This window comes from Thrips palmi, unplaced genomic scaffold (assembly GCF_012932325.1).
Source record: "Thrips palmi isolate BJ-2018 unplaced genomic scaffold, TpBJ-2018v1 HiC_scaffold_2, whole genome shotgun sequence".
NCBI lineage: Eukaryota > Metazoa > Arthropoda > Insecta > Thysanoptera > Thripidae > Thrips > Thrips palmi.
In genome coordinates this window covers 7579969-7592431 of record NW_023144629.1, presented here as the reverse complement: position 1 = coordinate 7592431, position 12463 = coordinate 7579969, and the positions used below count along the sequence as shown (strand labels likewise).

At 64.4% G+C, this 12463-nt stretch overlaps 2 protein-coding genes across 4 annotated transcripts in view; one reads left to right on the top strand and one right to left on the bottom strand.

The window, feature by feature from the left end:
• The first annotated feature begins 607 nt into the window (after positions 1-607).
• Positions 608-1796, top strand: LOC117647053 (aquaporin-like). Its single transcript, XM_034388535.1, has 4 exons — positions 608-854; positions 929-1126; positions 1407-1487; positions 1599-1796. Exons 1-4 carry the CDS (start codon positions 693-695, stop codon positions 1692-1694), a joined length of 537 nt encoding a protein of 178 aa, XP_034244426.1. The 5' UTR covers positions 608-692; the 3' UTR covers positions 1695-1796.
• LOC117647050 overlaps positions 1713-12463 on the bottom strand; it is a 28604-nt gene continuing 17853 nt past the window's right edge. Inside the window, exons 6-12 of one of the 3 annotated variants that reach the window (XM_034388534.1) lie at positions 8237-8363; positions 5254-5537; positions 4202-5175; positions 3917-4113; positions 3292-3839; positions 2260-3205; positions 1713-2229 (exon numbers count right to left, since the gene is read on the bottom strand). In XM_034388534.1, the coding sequence (XP_034244425.1) occupies positions 2188-2229; positions 2260-3205; positions 3292-3839; positions 3917-4113; positions 4202-5175; positions 5254-5537; positions 8237-8363 (3118 nt within the window). In that variant the 3' untranslated portion in view covers positions 1713-2187. Of the gene's footprint in view, positions 3206-3291; positions 3840-3916; positions 4114-4201; positions 5176-5253; positions 5538-8236; positions 8364-10335; positions 10864-12463 lie in introns of those variants that run through there. The other 2 variants (XM_034388533.1, XM_034388532.1) reach the window with 2 other exon arrangements.

Here is a 12463-nt window from a genome sequence, read left to right as displayed (position 1 = left end):
GCTGTATGGCGGTAGATGGCGGGCACTGCGCCTGTCCACGGCGTTCGTGTTCCGAACCCGGTCTCGGCGTTGAGGCAGCGTTACGTGGTTCATGGATGTGGACGGCCCCGCGCGCTCCGCGGCCAAGACCAGCGCCATTGTCGGGGACGATTCCTTGTTGCCGCGGATACCCCAGCACCCCAGCCTGCCCGGCTTGACTCTTAAGTGTTCAACTCGCTTCCAGTGTGGGCGGTCGCTAGTGCTTAGCCTGAGCGACAGCGACCCGATAACCCCGCCGCTGCCGCCGCTGCCGCCGCCATGTCGGGGCTGGGCGAGGCCTTCACGAGCGGCTGGAAGGCCCTGGTGGCCGAGCTCACCGGAAGCACGTTCCTCGTGTTCTGCGGCTCCCTGGCCGTGGCCAGCGCGCCCGACCTCATCATCGGTAACCGTCAACCCGATGCGTCATGCATTATGCATCCACCATTTATCCGTGCATCGACTCACCGCTGGCGTCGCTCTGTCTCTCTCGCACTCACGGGCCTCACGGGGCCCAGACGACGACATGCGCGGCCGTGCGTTCGGCTACCTCGGCGACGTCGGCCTCCGCTTCGGCATGACCCTCGCCACGCTGGCGGTGGTGAGTCCAGCTTGCGTTGTTCGACCGAGAAAACGGAAATCGGTTTGCCGCCGACCGGACTCGAACCCGCGACCTGATGGCTGGCGCCTTGCAGGCGATCGGCCCCGTGTCCGGCGCGCACTACAACCCCGTGGTGTCCATGGCCGCCCTCATCAACGGGCGCATCGAGTGGCAGGCCTGCCTGTTCTACGTGCTGTCCCAGCTGCTCGGCTCCATCGCCGGCGCCTTCATCGCATGGGTGAGGAAAGGAAAACGATCACCCCATGGTGGTGGTGGGATTCGAACCCGGGACCACGCTGTTGATGCCCGCAGTGCTTGGGCGGCTCGGGCCTCACTCTGCCCGCCGCCATGCGCCACTCCGAGACCAAGGCGCTGGTGATGGAGATCCTCATCACGTCGCTGCTGGTGCTGGTCTTCCTCGGGGCCACGGATCCGGAGCGCGGCGACGCCCTCAAGGACCTGGCCGGCATTGCCGTGGGGCTGGCGCTGGCCGTGGGCCACTGGGTCGGGGTGAGTGTCCTTGCCGAGGCTCCAGCCCAGGACTCGAACCGAACATGTGACCCCACCGATGGATTGCTCTCCGAACGAGGAATCCATTGGTGGGGTCACACGTTCGGTTCGAGTCCCATTTAGCGACTCTGGAGCTTTCACCGGTCTTCTGTCCCACAGTGCTGGGCCTGCAGTTAGTCGATAGGCAACCCTTTGTGTGCTTGCAATAATGTCTAAGGATTCAGGCAGTGTGGAGCCCCCTTACCCATGTCCCTAAAACTCATGTGTGTGTGTGTGGCAGATTCCTTTCAGTGGAGGCAGCATGAACCCATTCCGCACCTTAGCTTCTGCTATAACAGAAAGCCACTGGGACAACATATGGGTGCGTTGAGTAAACTTGTCACCAATTACTTTAACTTTAAAATAATTCAGTGTATGTGTTTATTTTACTGTCATTGTAATTGTCTGATGTTTCCAATGATTGGCTTGACAGATTTACTTCGTGGGTCCACCAGTGGGGTCAGCATTATCAGCGGTCCTGTACAGATTTGTCTTCTCGGGAGCCAAGGATGGAGGAGGCGGATTCTAATTAAACGACAAACTGATGTGAGCTTCACTGGCATTGATATATATTTACATTAAAACAAAAAAAATTATAAGTACAATAAAAGTTAAAACATCTAATACAACATGGAGCATAAATCATGATGCGATACATATTTTACAGACAGCTATTTTAATAAATCTCTAATAACATTGACAATCTACGTCATATTCTCATTCAAGAAGTATTCGCCTTCACAAAGCTGGACTTCCCTAGTGAATCAATACATCTCTACTTAACGGAGAGAGTATTGATTCCACCTCAACTTATCTATCAAGCAACAACATGGCGCAATTAGGCAACAAAATCAAATTACAATTTTTAAAAAAATTTAAAAAGAATCCCTTTTCTACTAATGGTAACTGGAACAAAACAACATTCATAATCGTACTAACACTTGCTACTTTTGTACAGAGCTTAGAACACAAAGTGACTCGGGCACTAAATGGCGTAGCGCATGACATGGCACTGGTAAGACTTACACATAGGACTCGCCCTCCTCGCTGGGGCCCATGCTGGGACTGGCGCACCCCTTGGGGCCCATGCTGGGGTTGGATGGGTTCGATGGGTTCGAGGCCCCACTGACATTGGGACTTGAGCCCAGGTTGGGGCTGGGGTTGGGGTTGGCGCGGGCGCCCAGGTAGTAGGTGGTGATGGGGGCGCGGTGACTGGGCACCACACTGGGCGGCGGGCGGTACGGCGGCGGCCGGTAGGGCGGCGGGCTCGCGGGGGCGGCCATGGCGTCGGCCATGCCGTCGGCGCCGTTCCGGTGCGCCTGACTGGGGGGCGGCAGTGACTTGGAGCGCGCGGCGGGCTTGGGCAGCCGCCTCCGCGACCGGCCCCGCCTCTCCATGGTGGCGCCCAGCTCCACGTGGACGGGGGGCAAGTGCCGCAGCTTGGGGGGCAGTGGTGGCGGCGGCGCGCTGGGGGCGGCGGGGGCGGCGACGCCGGCGGTAGAGGTGGGGCTCCAGGGTTCCTTGCTGCGCGAGTTGGACCGCGACACGTGGGGCGTCGAGTCGTCGTCCGACAGTGTGCTGGAGTCGTACGAGTCGTCCGCGCTCTTGTCCGCGCCCACGGCGCCCAGGCTGCCAGTGGCGCTGCCGCCGCCGCAGCTCCGCACGCAGGCGTAGCCGTACAGCGCGTCCAGCTCGGCCTGCGCCTCCAGCGGGTACACCCGCGCGAAGGAGAAGGACGACCTGCCCGAGCCGGCCTCCGGCGTGGAGGCGAGGTGGTACGCGCTGCGGGACCGCGATATTCGGGGCACGTCTCGGTGGTCTCGGGGCGCCAGCGATCGGTGAGGAATGGTGGGCAGTGCAGGCAGCGGCCGCTCCGCCTGCGGGGGCTGGGGTGGCCGCGTCGGGGGGTGGTTGGCTTCCCTGGCGGCGTGCCCGGGGTGGTTCTGCGGCAGGCTGGGAGGGTGCGGCCGCGCTCTCCGTTCCAGGAGCGACTCTTCGGAAGCGCTTCGCCGCAGTCGCTCTCTTCGAGCGCTGTCCAGCCTGCGGGGAAACAAGGTCCAGGTTAGCAAAGGTAGAACAAGAGACCCTCGACGGGGTCCTCGAAATCAATCGAGCTTGCCGCTTACCTCCGGTGGGTGGCGGTCCTGAGCGACGTGGTGGCCGCCGTGCTGGCGCTGGAGCAGGACGACGGCCCCTCGCTGCCGGTGGACTCCCCTCTGGAGCCGACGGCCGCCCCCGAGGGGCAGCCCTGCAGGTTGCCGTAGATGACTTGGCTCGCCGACGACGTGGAGGGGCCGGGGCTGCTGCTGGGGCTGTAGCTGGGGCTGTAGTTGGGGCTGTGGCTGGGGCTGCTGGGGCTGGCCAGCCGTCGCAGCGCGGACCGCTGGCGGAACCAGTCCTCGCGCTTGAAGGGCGACGCCGCCGGGCAGGTCGAGGTGGCCGAGGGGCTGGCCATGGGGCTGGCCATAGGGCTGCCGCCGGTGTTGGTGGACGTGGCCGAGGGCAGCTGCGCGGTGCGGGGGCTGCTGCACATGGAGTAGAGTCCCGGGCCGCCCGCGCGCCGCTCCTCCCAGCCGCCGTACACGCGCACGTACTGCCTGCAGCCCGAGGGCGCGGGCACGGCCGCGGGCGGCGCGCCGGGGGTGGTTCCTGCCGGTGGAGTGGTGGTCGCCACCTGGAAGAGACACAGCCTGGTAAGTTTCTTTTCTTTTCAGTTGAGTTTGCCGACGGTTCGACGAGCTCCTAACTCACCTTGAAGCGCATGGGCCTGGACGCGCGGCCCGACACTCGCCCCGACCCGGAGGAGCTGGTGGAGCCGCTCTCCTCCTCGTCGGGCGTGAAGAGCTGCGAGTCGCTCATGGTGAGCCCCGAGTCCCTGCTCAGAGACATCTTGTCCTTCCGCGGCGGCGGGCACGGCTCCAGGTGCTCCAGGCTGTCCAGGCCGCCGGCTGCAACACGACACAGTGGTGGATTAGGTTCAGTCGGGTCAAGCAGCGCGATAGAAAGGTGCAGTCGCGTCAGGAAAAGCGGACTTACAGTGTAGACTGTCGGACTCCTCGGCGCCGCTGTCCTGCGGCGGTGGCGGCTCGCCCAGCAGCCTGGTGACGGCGGGGCCGAACAGTTGCTGGCAGTGGCTGATGAGGTACGCCACGATAGCGGGGGTGGTGGCCGTGAGCACGGCCTCCAGCTCCTTGGGCGAGTTCTCCGGCGCGCGCAGCAGACCCGGCGCGAACACGACGCCCAGGTTGCTGGGGGACATGAGGTTGTGGTCCTGGTTGGCCGCCACGTGGTGCAGCAGGCACAGCATGTAGGCGAGGAGGCCGCGGTGGCAGCGCGGCAGCAGCGCCAGGACGGCGGCGTAGCGCTGGAGCTTGGTGGGCTTGCCGGGCTGCGGCGTGTCGGCGGTGTGGTGGGCGTCGAGCCAGTCGGCGCACAGGTCCGGCACCAGCAGCGGCACAGGCAGGCACCGCAGGAACTCCTTGAGCAGGCACGACGTCGTCAGGATGCTGCTCTTCTCGATGATGGCCGTGGTGGCGTCGTAGTCGCCGTCGCCCCACAGCCCGGGGCCGTCGGGGCCGTCCAGCACGGCGCGCAGCTCCTTCACGTTCCTCTGGTTGGCGGAGCGCCGGAAGATGCCCTGCGTGGCGGTGCCGTGGGCGAACACGTTGGCCAGCAGGCTCATGATGGGCTTGGCCAGCTCGCCGGCGACGTCGTCCACGACGAGGCCGGCGGGGGCGGCGCCGGCGGGCGACTCGCGCCACAGCGTCTGCAGCGGCTGGCCGAACAGGTCGCCCTGCGGCGGCTCCTCGGCGTCCGCGTCGTGGCCGCTGCTGTTGCTCCGCCGCTGCTTCAGCGACTTGCCCTTCTTGTTCTTGGAGGGCAGGTCCGCCGAGTCCGCCGTGTCCACGGCCACCTCGCTCTTGGTGCGCTTGAACACCTGCCGCAGGCGCATTGGACTCTTGCGGCTCTTGGGCTTCTTCTTGTCGTGCTCGGCCATCTGGCGGATGTTCCTGCAACGCGGAGGTCAGGTTAGGTCTGCGCCGTCAAAACACTCGCTCTAAGGAGCAGGTTCGGTGCGTACTACGTACCTGAGGATGAACTGGCAGCGCTGCCGTGGGTTGAGCGGCTCGTACATGTTGTTGCAGTGGTCCAGGTCGAAGCCCTCCTCCTGGTTCATGTTGTCGCGCAGGCAGCTCATGCGGATGGCGAAGGGGCGCTCGTGGCCGACCAGCGGGTACGGCGAGTCGTCGCCGGGGGTCTTGGCCCAGAGCTGGAACTGCTGCGCGTCCAGGGACTGCATCTCGAGGTGCTCCAGGGCCTGCTGGATGCAGCGCTGCACCGTGTCGCTGGGCCGCACGCACAGCGTCTTGCACTGCAACAAGGAAGACAAACGGGAGGTCAGGCAACCGCCTGCAACACAACGACGTATCTGCCGCGTCTTTCCCCCGACATGCCCGGCGACAACCAATAAGCATCCGGGTTCCATTTCCAGAGATTATCACCCTAGACCATAACGAGCCAGATATGAAACCGAAACCCCCAATCCCGGGTGTGCCCACAAGGTGTGCCCCTCCTGCTCCTCGTTCTGACACCTGATCTGTTTGCGCTTCCCTGCTAACGACCAGCCTCCGCCCACCGCCTTGTTTTCCTTCTTCTTGTTCGTGACCCGCATTGTCATTATTGTTTTAGGCGTTTCTCGATTCATAGCCCGATTCATGCCGTCATCGCGCGACCCATTCCTCAGCGTCTGGCCACGTCTGGCCTCGACGGCCTCGCCCTCGATAATGGCCTTCCCTGGCGCGGCGCCCCGCCCTGCCCCGCCCTGCAGTGCCCCGCGGGCCCCAACCCGACGCCCCCCGGGGCGCCCGGGGCGCCCGGGGCCCCCAGGCTCCACAGGTGTCGGCGCACCATATCGTAGTGGCGTAGCTGGGGCGCCCGCCTCGCCGCCGGCAAGGTGCCCGCCGAGAAGGTCGAGGCCCCAAAGGCAGCTTCGCGTCGCTGACTTGTGCCGGCGTTGCACAGTGGGCCAGAAGACCGGTGGAGGCGGCCAAAACTCAAGACGAGCTCCAGAGTCGTGAAATAGGTCTAGAACCGAACGTGTGACCCCACCAATGGAAAGCTCTTTGAACGAGGAATCCATTGGTGGGGTCACACGTTCGGTTCGAGTCCCATTTAGCGACTCTGGAGCTCAAAACGCGTCTGGAATTTTGGCCGCCTCCACCGGTCTTCTGGTCCACTGTGCGTTGCCAAAGCCAGCAGGTCGCCGTCGTCGACGCGGTGCTGGGGGCACCGGGGGCACCGGGGACACCGCGACCTTCCGCTCCACTCGTCTCGGAGAACCCAGAGCAGTGGGCAAGGACGGCCTACGCTGCAACTGCCGCCCGGGGCACTGCAGTTACCCGGTTCCAACCGCCACGCCACGCCGGGGCCTGAGGACACCCTGTAAGCCGTAAAGGTAAGGGTGGGCAGCCGGGCAGAATCGAAATCTGGGTCCTGTCACCTAGGTATGCGGCGGGACAGGCGGGCCGGGCAGGCAGACAGACACATAAAAACAGTGTCGCGACACCGCGGACGGGGCGGACGGGCGTCGGGCACGCCGTCGGGGCGGGGCTAGACAGAGATACAGAAAGGCCCTGTCTGGAGGTCCGTCTGCAGCGGGCTGCTCCGTGGGTGCGACTGCGACAGCGACACGGGAAGCAATCTGACATCGGCAGTCATTCTCGGCATTTTTCATGACGTTCAAAACCTCCCGCGACGCGCATCCGCGTCAACGTCGCCGTCCTCCGGACGACGGACTAAGTCGCCGCGGCTAAGCCGCCCCTCCCCCGAGCAGACCGCGAGGTCGGATAACAAATCAAGACCCAAACCGGGAGTTAGGAACACGGGCGACTATCTGAACGCTCAATTTCAGACTATAGGTTTCCTTCGCAACCCCCACCACCGCGTCCCAGCCCCCGGACGGCCGAAACCGGACTTTCGCCGAGATCCTCATCGCCGGCGATTTCCTCTCGACAAGTGCACGTGCCCAGGGCAGCCCAGCCCTGCCTCGCCGGGCCTCGCCCTGCAGGACCTGCAGGTCGCTCTGTCTCTCTCGCACCCCCGCGGCGTGCCGCGAGGCCTCGCGAGGGTGCGAGAGAGACAGACGGATAGGCAGTGGTAGTGCGCACCGCGCGGTGGTGGCCGGCCCGCCAGGCCCGCCAGGCTATCGCCGTCCTGTCCTTTCTAGGTAGTGTCCGGTCCCTTTGAGAAGCCCGGCTCGGCTCGGCCCGCGTCGCCTAGCGTCGCCCGGCCCGGCTGGACTCGGCTCGGCTCGTCTTCGAGGAAGGCGTGGCGCGGCCGGCCCGGCAGCGCATATCGGAATGGCACGCCACGCCGCGCCACGGCTGGAAGAGCTGGCTGCACTTTGCGCACGTCCACTGCAAGTCCAGCGCGCTCGCACCACTACACTCGGAATGCCGGGCGGGGCGAGCATGCCGGCGCGCTGGCCGGTGGGGTTGTGCCCACAGTAGTTGTGCCTCGGACCGGGCCGGGAGTCGCCCAGGCGAATCGGGGCGACGACGGCGAGCCAGCGGACTGAGAGTCCTTTCCGTCGCTCTGTCTCCCTCGCACCGACACGGGGCGCCCATGAGTGCGAGAGGGACAGAGCGACGGAAACGACTCTCGGAATCGGCCTGCTGAGGTAGATTAGGGATTAGCCATGGGATGGGCTGTGCCAGGCTGTGCTTCGCCAGGCTGTGCTTCGCCAGGCTGTGCTTCGCCAGGCTATGCACAGCGCGACGCGCCGGACGCACCGCCGCTACTCGCCCCGCCGGGAAAAATACACCAATCTGGGTCACTGCCAACTCGACGTACATTCGCGACTCGATTCGCTCGTATCCAGCAAACGACCATCGCCACGAGCGTGACGCAAACGGCGACAAAGTCAGAGAATGGAATTTGAAACGAAGTTGTTCAGAGCATCGCACCCGCAACGATCACAGTCACACCGTCGGACCGCGAAGTTGGGGGATGTTTGCTAGGTTGGCACTTCCTGCCTCGGGATTGATTGATTCGTCCTGGAGGTATACTCACGTATTCGATGTTGGTGTCCACGTCGTAGAACACGACCTGGATGTTGGTTGACTTTGGTTCATGGTCCGTCTCGGAGGCGACGACTTCGTTGAGCTTGCTCCACCACAGATCCCGGGCCGCCTGCGTGCTGTGGGCAGAGGGAAACACAAGCCGTTACTTCCAGTGAATCGGCATCGCGGCCGACGCGATTTTCCTTTTAAATTTGGCACGTCAAGGTGATTTCTGGGCGCAGACTGCGCAGACGTGGATTCGTTAGGGCCACTACAGTGTCAGAATTATTTCCACTACGGTGCCCCTCTACTCGCTGTCTTCCACTTCTCCCTCGCCCTCCACTCAACAATCAGCGCGCTTCACGGCTGACACCTGTCAAGCTGCAGACTGATTCCGAGAGTCGTTTTCGTCGCCCTGTCTCTCTCGCACTCACGGGGCGTGCCGTACTGGTGCGAGAGAGACAGGGCGACGAAAAGGCTGCTGACGGGACGGCGGCCCCGGCCTGTCGGCTACACTGCTCCCCTCGCGGCTTGACCCGCTCGGCCGAACCAGGCACTCGCATTTTCGGCCGCCGACGGGGCGTTGTCACTACACTGCGTTGTGACCGCGCGTTGCATGTCGCTGTACAGTGCTCATCCAGCGCGAAGACACGGCGTGGCACGCGGCGTGGCGTGCCGGCGGCGTGCGTCACGCGGCGCACTGTCTGTCGCACGGCACTGCCGCACTGCCGCGCGGCGGGACCGTTTCCAAGACGCCCCGGCCAATCTTCACGCTTTCCCGGACGCGCGCGTGCGTGCGTGCGCGAGACGCGGCCACGGGCATCAACGACAGGCGATGTTTCACTTTGCAGTGTCCCTGCGGTGCCCTGCGGTGCCCTGCGGTGCCCTGGCGGTCCCCCCGCCTCGTCGCCAGGCACGGCCTAAAGTAAAAACCGCGCGAAACGCCGCCGCCGCCCCACCGCGCGCCGAGTTCCCAGGAAGAGCGGAGGGCCTTCGATGAGGGGGCGGAGGAGGAACCCGGAGGAACCCGGAGGAACCCGGAGGAACCGACCGGAGGCTGCTTGTCTCTCCCCAGCCACCCTGGTGCCATGTGCTCCTCGCATGGCGGGGATCAGGCAGGGGAGGGGGCAGGACAATGCCCCCCAACGCACACGCACGCACTCATAGGGGAGGGCTCACATGTTGCGAGAGGGTCCGCCCGCACACCCTCCTCCTCCTCCTCCCCCAACGGCTCCGAGAAGGCCGGCAGGTTGCTCGTCGGGCTCCTGCAGCACTGCAGCCGCGTCCACCAAACCAAACAGCCAGCCAGAATATACGACCGATACGGGCATAATAATGAAGGCGCATCCTTTGAGCTGCATAGCCAAAGGCTGAAAGCCTGCTGGAAGGCTGAAGCACCCCTTGCCCCCCCCCCCCCTCTTCAGAGTGACCTGTTGACGCGCCGAGGACACAAGAGGGCAGCAGGAGAATAGTGGCGATAGGGGCTATAGACAAGGCCGTCAAGCACCTGACCAGGAACCACCTGCAATGGCCCAGCCAGGCAGTTACGACCCGGGGGAGGCCAGGGCCAGGGCCAGGCAGGGCGGGGGAGGGACCACAGTACGGCCCAACTAATCCGTTCCGTGGGCAAGGCTTCGCTAGCTAGCTAGCTTCGCGGCCGAGGCCGGCCGGCAGTCTGGCAACGCTGGGGGAGGCCGAGTAGAGGTAGGCGCAGTACCCCGGCCGCTCCGGGCACGCCGTCGTGGCCGTCGAGCCGCCGGAGGGTAGCCCAACCGCCCGGAACACCTCCACGTCGTCGTCGTTGTCACCCCGGATCGACCGGATTAGGGTGGCAGGGCTAGGGGCTTGCGTCAAGCCGGCCCGCGCACACCCACACACCGGGCCTCTCCCTCACACACACACACACGCTCAGCCCCCCCCCCCCCCACACACACACACTGCGACAAGCCTCACGCAACCGTGATCCGAGTGGCGACGCGCAACTTTCGCCGTGTGTGTGTCGTTGCACTGTGCGCTGCGCGATGCACTCTCCGCGCACCGCTGCACTTGTTGGGGACGCCCTTTCGCCCTGTCGCCGCGTCGGCCCGTCGGCCCTTCCTTTCCACTCACTTGCTGAGCCACTCGCTGACGCGCCGCAGCCGCACCGTGGCGCTCCCCGACGGCAGCTTCGAGTACTTCTGCGCGGACATGGTGGTGGTCGCGCTGCGCCGCAGGTTCAGGAAGGTGGGCCTCTTGACGGGGGCGGGGAGCGTGCCCGACGACACCGCGGCCTTGGGGGAGGCGCCCGAGTCCGCGTCCAGCGGCGCCCAGCGCCCGGACAGCATGGGGCTGCTCGCCGTGGACTTGAGCGTGGCGGAGGCGCCGCGGCCCCAGCACCCCGTCGTCGTGGCCTCGGCGCCATCCTCGAAGTCCAGTACCGCGTCCTCGTCCCACTCGCTGGTCAGGCTGCCCAGCGAGCCGTCCAGCGACCCGAGCGACGACGTCGGCGGCGTCCCCGGGGACGTGAGCGGCGAGCCGACGGAGCCCGTCGAGGCCGTCGAGGCCCTCAGCGTGGACAGGGTGGGCATGGACACCGGCCGCGGCGACGACGACGACATCGCACCGCGCACCGTCATGACGAACAAGCGAACGCGCGCCGCCTCCGTGCCGTGCGGCGGGCAGCGGGGTCGACTCCAAACTAAACAACACCAACGGCAGCAACGGCACGGCAGCGGCAGCGGCAGCAGCAACGGCCGCGCCGCCGGCTGGAGACCTACCGCCTCTGCCGCCCGCGCCTCCACCCTCAGCGCCCCCCTCCCCTCCCCCGCCCGACCTGCCTGCAGCCTGTAGGGCAAGATACGTGAGGGTGCGGGAGTAGCCTCCTCCGAGGGCCTGACGGCCTGACGACCTGACCCGAGCGATCGGACGGCTAGGCATGGAGGCACAGGTGGACAGGCAGCCCGGGCGCGGGCTGGCGGGCTGGCGGGCTGGCGGGCTGTCCCCCCGAACACCTACGGCGAGTACACAGCCAACAGAAGCTTCATTGAGTGGAAATGTTGGCGGACGGGTGCGCTGTGTGAACACTCGAAAGGGAAGCGATAAAATCTGTAGCGCATCGCAAGGCCGCGCGAGCGGAGCAACAGAGCAGCGGGGCCCTGCCATCCCATCCCGCCATCGGACAAGGTTGAGTTCAAGGGGCCGCGGAGCGCGGCGCGGCAAACCGCCATTTCAGCGAGATTCTAAAAGAACCGCTCGGAGCAAGACTCTAAAACTACTTGGCCACACTGCCGCCGCCTCGCCCCGCGCCCGGCCGCCCGGCCGCCTCAAAGGGGCGTTCCGATGATCGGAAAAACGGACACTGCGACCTTGGAGTCCTTGGAGCGGCACTAAAACGCCACAACGCCCTTGCAGGGGCCTATAAATCCTCTCCCAGAAACCTCAAAGCGTTTCTCCAGGTGACTCCAAGCAGCGGACTGTTCTGACACGTTCTGACAGATCCTCAAATGGGCTGGAGTTTTGAAAACGCGTCCTGGGGTCACGTGCAAGGTTGCCTGTTAAAATTTACGGCGATGAATCAATGTTCTTCTTTTTCGTTCTTCGAGTCACCTACACGAAATACCAAGGCTACAAATTGATCCCACACAGGATATACACGTTCTTTAGAAGCCTGTGAATGTTCTTACCGGGGCCCAAATGATCTCACAGAAATGTTGAGATTATACTTACAGAGGCCCTAAAATGTTATCACCGGAGCACGCTCAGGGCGTAGTTCGGCCTCACAATATAGTGTGGATTTGAGTCGCTGAGACGACGATTTATCCGAATCACGTCCCCCTTATGGACACGCGGGCGAGCGGACGGACGGACGGACAGACAGACAGACACACAGCAGTGGTGCGCCGGACACAGGAAGTAGCGTAGCGAGACGCTTTCCTGTCCCGCGCCACAGCAGACTGATTCCGAGAGTCGTTTTCGTCGCTCTGTCTCTCTCTCACTCACCAGGCGGCTCGAATAGGTGCGAGAGAGAGCGACGAACACGACTCGGACTCAGTCTGCAGTCGCTGCAGCAGAGCGCGGCGCACTGGGAGTCCCGAGAGAGGGACGTCTAAGCCGCTACCCAACACAACACACACGCCCTGTGTCTGTGCGGCCGTTCGGCGAGCCGTTTGGCCGTACCGCGCGGAGAGATCAGCAAGTAGTACCTCGCCGTGGTGAACCGGCCAGAATGGTGTAGGACACAAGTCCTGCAGTTTACGAT

What these genes read in the sequence shown, in the direction of transcription:
- LOC117647053 (XM_034388535.1), top strand. Translation starts at nt 693, where the DNA reads ATGGCTGGCGCCTTGCAGGCGATCGGCCCCGTGTCCGGCGCGCACTAC. An exon ending in CCGGCGCCTTCATCGCATGG is followed by an intron (nt 855 to 928) that starts GTGAGGAAAGGA and finishes TGATGCCCGCAG; the next exon opens with TGCTTGGGCGGCTCGGGCCT. An exon ending in CCGTGGGCCACTGGGTCGGG is followed by an intron (nt 1,127 to 1,406) that starts GTGAGTGTCCTT and finishes TGTGTGTGGCAG; the next exon opens with ATTCCTTTCAGTGGAGGCAG.